This window comes from Lotus japonicus, chromosome 5 (assembly GCF_012489685.1).
Source record: "Lotus japonicus ecotype B-129 chromosome 5, LjGifu_v1.2".
NCBI classification, from domain to species: domain Eukaryota; kingdom Viridiplantae; phylum Streptophyta; class Magnoliopsida; order Fabales; family Fabaceae; genus Lotus; species Lotus japonicus.
Window position 1 is genome coordinate 21,177,912 of NC_080045.1, and position 8,708 is coordinate 21,186,619.

At 41.3% G+C, this 8,708-nt stretch overlaps 1 protein-coding gene across 1 annotated transcript; it reads left to right on the plus strand.

Moving 5' to 3' along the window:
- Positions 1-529: 529 nt before the first annotated feature.
- On the plus strand, positions 530-1,162 carry LOC130719291 (uncharacterized). Its single transcript, XM_057569917.1, has one exon. The coding sequence runs from the start codon at positions 530-532 to the stop codon at positions 1,160-1,162; it is 633 nt and encodes a 210-aa protein (XP_057425900.1).
- The last annotated feature ends 7,546 nt before the right edge of the window (positions 1,163-8,708 follow it).

Genomic DNA, 8,708 nt, shown 5'->3' on the forward strand with positions numbered 1-8,708 from the left:
TCATTTCCTTTTTTATAAATATTACCATATTTAATACTCGCGTTCATGTCATTTTTTATAAATATTACCATATTTAAACCTTAGGGACGGTCTTTTAAAAACTTTAATTTTTATTCATTGATTATTTTTAGACTGTGCAAAAAACAGTAAAAACTATATCCTATTCATTAAAAATAACAATTTTAAATATACTATTAATTTTTTACTACATTACTTCTTACTGGACTAATATTTACACGCAACTACTAATTTTAAAATGAATTAATGATAAATTTCGAATTTTTTGGGGTATTAAAAATCGACTTTGATGATTTTTTCAGGACTAAATATTGAAGATGATCAGTTACAAAAATTTTGTTTGGCTGAGATAGAGAAAATACTTTAAAGAAATGGCAAATCTCTAAAGGAACATAGTTGTCTGCCCTATCCAATTTTTGATGATGTGGAATAGTTTCAAAACAAGTTCATAGTAGATGAGCTTAGCTACAACAAAGAAGAAATGACAAATAAACATGCATCCTATCTAACAATGATGACAGCAGAACAGAAGGGTGTATATGACAGCATAATGCAATCGGTGTTGTCTGATAGTGGCGGATTTTACTTTTTGTATCGATATGGAGGAACTGGCAAAACTTTTGTCTGGAATACATTATCTGCAGCCATCCGTTCAATGGGTATGATTGTTCTGAATGTTGCTTCAAGTGGTATTGCTTCTTTGTTGTTGCCGGGTGGTAGAACAACACATTCCAGATTTTGCATTCCATTGCAAACCGATGAAACAACTACTTGCAACATCAAACAAGGTAGTTTAAGGGCAAATTTACTGATCTGTGCCAAATTGATCATTTGGGATGAAGCTCCTATGTTAAATAAGAATTGTTTTGAGGCACTTGATAGGACTTTGCGCGATATGATGAAACAGGAAGATGAAAGCACCATGGACAAACCATTTGGCGGTAAGGTTGTAGTTCTTGGTGGTGACTTCATACAAATTCTTCCAGTCATTCCAAAAGGTGGAAGGCAAGACATTGTATCTGCTACAGTAAATTCTTCTGATCTTTGGAAATACTGTAAAGTTTTAAAGCTCACTAAAAACATGAGATTACGCACAACAGGTTCACCAGAGCTTGCAACAGAAATTAAAGAATTTGCTGACTGAATTCTCAAAATCGGAGATGGTGATTTTGAATCAAATGAGCGTGGTGAATCAGATATTAAAATTCCTGAAGATCTTTTGATACAGGATAGTGAAAATCCACTTCTTGACCTGGTTGATTTGCATATCCCAATTTGGTGCAGAACATGAAGATTGAAAAGTTTTTGGAAGAACGATGCATATTGTGTCCTACATTGGAATGTGTTGAGAAAGTTAATTATTTTATGCTTGATTTACTACCAGGTAATACAACAGAGTACTTAAGCTCATATAGCACTTGCAAATCTGAGGAGGACACTGAACTACAATCAGAGTGGTTTACTACAGAATTCTTAAATGATATTACATGCTCAGGAATACCAAATCACAAAATTATATTGAAGGAAGGTGCTCCGATAATGCTATTGAGAAATATAGATCAAGCAGCCAGCTTATGCATTGGAACGCGGCTAATAGTGGCTGATCTTGGAACAAATGTTATAAAGTTCACTGTAATAACAGGAACCAACATTGGAGAAGACATTTTCATTCCAAGAATGGACATGGTTCCATCTGTCTCAGGTTACCCATTTAAGTTTGAAAGACGTCAATTTCCGATCAGTCTATCCTAAATAATTCTGAATTTTATGAAATTTGTATGACGGTAAAATTTATGAGGCATCACAAATTTATTGGTTTTCTTTATACGTTTTGCACTACTACAGAAAAGGCTTTTCGTCACGGTTAAAACCGCCCATTCATCACGGTTTAACCGTGACGATAGAATAATGTTGAAAAATGTTGCAATTGCTTCTTTACTAATTGTCAAAAAATAATGTTGAACAATCGTATTGAAACATATTACACTACGAATTTAATAATAAATAAATAAATTAAAGAAGTGATTAAAAATCATAAATTCTCACATTACAAATTAATAAACGCATTTTCATGACTTTTTCCTACATTTACTTTTATTCCTTAAATAATCACGCGCATTTATCTGTTTTAGTCACACATTTAATGATTTTTTTCTGCATTAACTTTTAGTCAATAAATAATCAAGCGCATTTATGATATTTAGCATTTAAAAAATTAAAATTTAAATAAAGTATTTTTCAACCTTTAATGCGTAAAAACCCATATTTATTAAAAAAAATACCAAATTTATTGCATTAATAACGTGATAAAGTACATTAAATTCAAAATAACAAAATAGTCTAACTGCCTTAATTACATTCAATTATTTTTAACAAATATTCCTTAAAAATTTCTTTCCTTAAAACCGTTGACTGCTATTTAGGAAAATTGAATTAAAATACTTTTAAATTAGAATTAAAAAAAACAAAATTAATAACATTGATTTAATTTTAAAATTCATCCATCACAATTAAGTACAATAATTACATCGATTTGTTTTTAAAAATTCAAGCAACAACTTAGTAATAATTCCTTAATTACAATTACTTTATTATATACATTAATTATACAAAATTATGTGCGTCAATTAAGTAAATAAAACCTACATACATAAATTAAAAATTCAGAATCAAGTAAAAAATTGAATAACACATTAAATTTTTAAAAAAACTCAACTTATACTAATACAAATTCGAGCTTCAACAAAAAATAATATTAAATCAAAACAAAATCAATTAGGAATTACAAAAGAGCAATAAGCCTATATATATATATATATATATATATATATATATACTTTAGTATACATCTCCTTTTATACACAAGTTCAGGCCAAAATTAGCATACGTTAGTTTTCATCTCCAAAACTTTCTTGCATCATGAATCCGAACTATAACCTACTTGACCAACTGACTCCTTTAGCACATGATTGTGAAGGTGTGAAAAAACGACTAGAAGGGGGGGGTTGAATAGCGTTTTCAATATAAAAACTTTCCCCTTAAGATTTAAAGTAAATCTTTTCGGTTTCTCTACGATAGATGGTGCAGCGGATAAAGATAGAGAGAAGAGAGAAGCACACAAGTATTTTATCCTGGTTCACTTGATAAATCCCTCAAGCTAATCCAGTCCACCCGTTAAGGTGATTTCTTCCTTCTTAGAATGAAGGCAATCCACTAATCAGATAATTGTTACAACTGCACTTGAAACCTACAAGTGACTAACAATACACTGACTTAGCTCACACTAAGATTCACTCTCTTAGTCTTCTCTAGGATCCGATCAACCTTGATCTCCTAAAGGAATCACCACTAAGATTCACTCTCTTAGTCTTCTTAAGGATACTGACCTACCCGGTCCCTTAAGGAAAATTAAACAACTGTTTGAGGTTGGTGTTTACAAAGGTTTGCTTCTAAATAAGCTGAGTGTAAACTAAATAAGAACAGATAAAGAAAGTAGAAGCTTGAATCTTTTCTTGTATTGCAGCTCTTGATCTCTCTCACTTCGCTTTCTTCTTTTTCTTCAGCCTTTTATAGTCCAAGGTGCAAAGGATATTTCTGTTGAGAGAATATGACCGTTGGAGGGCATTTCTGGAACTTCCAGAACCTGCTGTGGCTGAACCTTGGTAGGTAGGCTTTTCAAAATAGTACACTGCTCTTGTACTTCTTGATAGAGACATTTGCCTTTAACCAATGACTTCTGATCAGAGGAATACTTCGTGTTGGAACTTGTGAAGCTTGGTGATCAGAGTCAGAGGGATGCTTGGATCCTCTGACCTTCGTAACTTCTGCTTCTGGACCTTCAGAGCTTCTGGACCTTCAGAGCCTCTGGTCCCTCAGAGCTTCTGGTCTTCAGATCTTCTGATCCTCAGATCTTCTGATCCTCTGATCTTCTGATCCTCTGATCCTCAGATCCTCTGATCTTCAGATCTTCTGATCTTCAGATCCTCTGATCCTCAGATCCTCTGATCCTCAGATCCTCTGATCTTCAGATCTTCTGATCTTCAGATCCTCTGATCCTCAGATCCTCTGATCTTTAGATCTTCTGATCTTCAGAACTTCTGACGAATATATCTTCTGGTGTCAGAATCAGAACCTGTTTGTCAAAACACTCAAGACAAACATTAGAGTATCATAGTTGTTCATCCACAAATAAATACTTGTTATCATCAAAACATAGAGTTGTACCACATGACCAAATCTTGATCTTACAATCTCCCCCTTTTTGATGATGACAAAACCATGTATTTTGATGAACAACTCTAAACAAATAAACTGAATACACTCAGAGTATAAGGTATCAGAGTTAAAACTTATCCTGATGTGTATAGTTTTTCTTGCTCCTTCTGAATCCAAGACTCGTGCTTGATTCTGAGCTAAGCTCCCCCTGAATCTAATACTTAATATCAACGTTAGTAATATCTAGATTCTGAGCTAAATAATATAGGAGTTGTCAAGATACTATCAGTTCTCCCCCTTTTTGTCATAAGCAAAAAGAATGAAGGTGGGAAAAAAATAGTAAGAGCATAAGACGAAATACTCCCCCTCAGAAGGAATACCAAGGGATACTTGGCTTCTGATTAGCATATCTTCTGATGAGAGCAGAAGTGTGGTTCTGGTGACATCTCCGTTCTGGACAAAATTTCATCTTCAGATACTTCAGAATGAGTATATCTTCTGGTGTCAGAATCAGAACCTGTTTGTCAAAACACTCAAGACAAACATTAGAGTATCATAGTTGTTCATCCACAAATAAATACTTGTTATCATCAAAACATAGAGTTGTACCACATGACCAAATCTTGATCTTACAGATTGGACTATTGTCGTTCGAGTAATAAGGGCGTGGTTTGCTGAAGAAGAGGAAGAAGAATATGAGGAAGGACACGATGGTTCGTTCTATAATCTGTTGTTGATGGATCGAAAGGTATGTAAACCGGAAACAATTTCGCTATTATTAAATATGTAATTGTATTTTAATTTAATTCACTGACATAAATTCATATGAAACTCCTTCATTTCTAGGTTCAAACAATCCATGCAGAGAGTAGGCGTAACCTTCATGAACGTTTTGCCAACAGAAACATGGAAAATTTGGTATACCGTTTTGAATATTTCTGGGTATGACATAATGTTCTGGGAATGAACATTGAGGAAAGGTATAGTACCTAAGGGTAGAGAGATTGTGCTAGAGTGAGAGAATGAGAGAGAGAATGAGAGAAAGAATGCTGAATTTCATGTGTTATTTCATCAAATGAGCAAAAGTCGCTCACAATTGGTAACTACCTCCTATTTATAGAGCTTGGGTACTACCTATTGGGCCAATTGGGCCTCCGAGATCAAGGCCCAATTTAAGGCCAGGGCCCCGCCCCAGGGCGGGCTACATGCTGGGCGTTGCCCCTCTAGGGGCTCGCCCAGTCCACTAGTCCACAAGACACCGAGCTCGAAGTATGAGAGCTAAGTGTGTCTTTTAAATGCCTTTACATGTGCTATTGTACACTGGGATCTAAGCTGCCAATCATGACTTGAGAAAAGTGTGGTAAACTACGTCGCCAACATGGCGTGAGCAAAAGGAAACTAACATCTTTAGCCACCTAGTCCACTAACTTGGCGAGCAACCCGAGCCGGCAAGTCCACAAGTCCACAAGCGGCGAGAGCGATCGCTCCGTGCTGGCGATTAGCTGGAGCAGGTACATGATCGTTCGCCGGCGGGCATCATTTTGCTGGTATCACCTGTCAGGCGATGGTGTTTGGTTTCTTCAGTGGCGAGGCCTTTCGCGCTTTCCCTTATTTCAAAACCCTTTCAAATCCCCAACTGCCCCACGTGATGCGTCAGTTACATCAATTCCCTCTTTCTCCGGAACCGTCACTTCACTTTTCATAACCGTCCCATCGTGCGCAGTAACTCCCCATTACACGCGACCCACTTTCCCAAAACCATCATGACTTCCAACCTTCCACACGCGTCCAACACGCGTCACCCTACCAGCTTCCCCCCCTCTCCTATAAAAACCCTTCTTCCCCACAATCATCCCTTTCCGAGACCTCTCTTTACTTCCCTAATCGCTTGCCAAACTCCCTCTGCCCACTTCCGTTCTGGAGCCGTCGCTTATCACCCTTTCCGCTACCCACTCTTCACATCCTACTCCGGTGAGTCCTACTGCCCTTATCTTTGCATCATACACATACTCATCTTTTCCTTTCTTTCACTTCGCTGTCTTCTAAAAATGGCTTCAAACCCTACCTCCCCTAATCATTCCTCTTCCTCCTCCGGAAGCGACCCTGACTCCACCGCCGCCGGCGGCCTCCGTTTAGAGGTCCCGGAGATCCCTCCTTACCGACTAAAAACCTACGCCACTCTGCCCCTTCCAGTCCAAAGAGCCCCCACTCACGAGGCTATAGACCAACCTTCCATTTTCCAGGATAGCGATCTCATTGTGCAATTCGTGAGGTCCCTGGGTGGTTTGTCTAATGACGATGAGTTTAACGCCAAACTCAGGATCTGGATCTGCAGTCCTGGGGATCGCCCCTGGCTTCATAAGCCAAACGGCGACGTAAAGAGATCCCACTTTTTCTTTGCGTATGAATACATGTTTAGCGAGCTTGGAATCAGGCTTCCTTTCTCGCCCTTTGTCCAAACCGTCCTCCGCGACATCAACGCGGCTCCCTGCCAACTCCACCCCAACGCCTGGGCCTTCATTCGGTGCTTTGAAATCTTATGCGCCGCGGTTGGCATCGCCCCATCCCCCACCAGTTTCTTTTACCTCTACGATGTTGACCCTAAGTCCATCAAAAACAGAGGATGGATTTCCTTGAAGGCCCGGACCGGCCGGAAGTGCTTGTATCCCCACAAAAGTAACGCGAAGTCCTCCTTCGCGCGGAAGTACTTTCGTGTGGCGGTTCACCCCGCCTACCCAGAAGCATTCACCCTTAGGGACGGGACCGCCCTTTTCCCTCTTTACTGGACAGAGAAGCCCAATGGGATTACCGATCCTTCAGAGGAATCTTTGTCTGCCAACGACAAAGCCTTTCTGAATCTCCTTGCCCCGCTTCCCATCCTTGACTGCACAACAGTCCTTGAGGGCGCTGGCCTCTCAAGAACTCCCAAATACTTAGGTTGTCCATAGCTTACTTTTATTATCGACATTTCCTTTCTCGTCTCCTATGTTGTCACTGATCCTCTTTTTTTATTGTTGCAGAAGATATGAACTTCACGAACGCCGAGCTCCTGAAGGCCCGCGAGAGGAGAATGGCTCGCTTTTCCCCAAAGTTCAACGCCGAGGGCGACGTGAAAAAGCGGGGCGGTGCGGAGAACCAAGCTGAGAGCGCCAAAGCTCCCAAGAGGAGAAAATTGGTCAAAGCCTCCTCCGGCGCCGGCACCTCCAACCCTGGCGCTCAGACCACCACTGCTGCTGCGCCTAAAGGCAAAAATGTCACTGAAGCCTCCGTCGCCGTGGCTACCGAGCCAACCACCGTCCCAGCCTCTATTCCTGCCACCGCCGGTGCGGCCGCCGCTGTTGCCGCTGAGTCCACTGCTGGCGCCACAGCCGCCTCCGCTGGTGCCACAACCACCAACATTTCTCAATCCTCAGCTGTTGAGAAACTCCCCGGCGTCAACGCCACAAAAGCTGATGCGTCTTCCGACACTCCCGTTGGAGAGAAAGAAAAAGAAAATGAAACCCCGAAGTCTCCCTCTCGCCAAGACGCGCCTCCTAGCCCGCCCCCAACACATGATGCGGGCTCCATGCCTTCCCCGCCTCAACAAGGGGAAAAATCCTGTCCTGGCACTGCTATTACCTCTGAAGCAGCTCGAATTGAGCATGCTCCTGCTCCCGAGGGCGGTTCTTCAAGCTATTATAATATGCTCCCCAACGCCATTGAACCCTCAGAATTCTTACTTACTGGCCTCAACCGTGACGCCATAGAAAAAGAAGTTTTGAGCCGGGGCCTTAATGAAACTAAGGAGGAGACTCTTGCTGGTCTCCTACGTGCTGGTTGCATCTTTGCCCACGCGTTTGAAAAGTTCAACGCCGCCGCCGTTGAAGCTGAGCGGTTGAAGGCCGAGAGTGCTCAGCATCAGGAAGCCGCCGCTGCTTGGGAAAAACGCTTCGACAAACTGGCGACGCAGGCAGGAAAAGACAAAGTCTATGCCGACAAGATGATTGACACGGCGGGGATTAAAATCGGCGAACTGGAGGATCAGTTGGCGCTGATGAAGGAAGAAGCGGATGATCTTGACGCAAGTCTTCAAGCTTGCAAGAAGGAAAAAGAGCAAGCTGAGAAGGACTTGATCGCCAGAGGCGAGGTGTTGGTTGCGAAGGAGTCAGAGCTCGCCATATTGCGCGCTGAGCTGGAGTTAGTGAGGAAAGCGCTGGCGGAGCAAGAGAAAAAGTCTGTTGAGTCCTTAGCCTTGGCGAAGTCTGATATGGAGGCGGTGACGCAGGCCACGTCCGAGGAGATCAAGAAAGCGACCGAAGCTCATGCTGAGGCCCTTGCCACAAAAGATGCTGAGATTGCCTCCCAACTGGCAAAGATCAAAGGGCTAGAGGACGAGCTGGCGACGGAGAAAGCCAAAGCCACTGAGGCGAGGGAACAAGCCGCTGACATTGCCCTTGACAATCGCGAGCGCGGCTTCTACCTTGCCAAAGATCAAG

What these genes read in the sequence shown, in the direction of transcription:
- LOC130719291 (XM_057569917.1), top strand. Translation starts at nt 530, where the DNA reads ATGATGACAGCAGAACAGAAGGGTGTATATGACAGCATAATGCAATCG.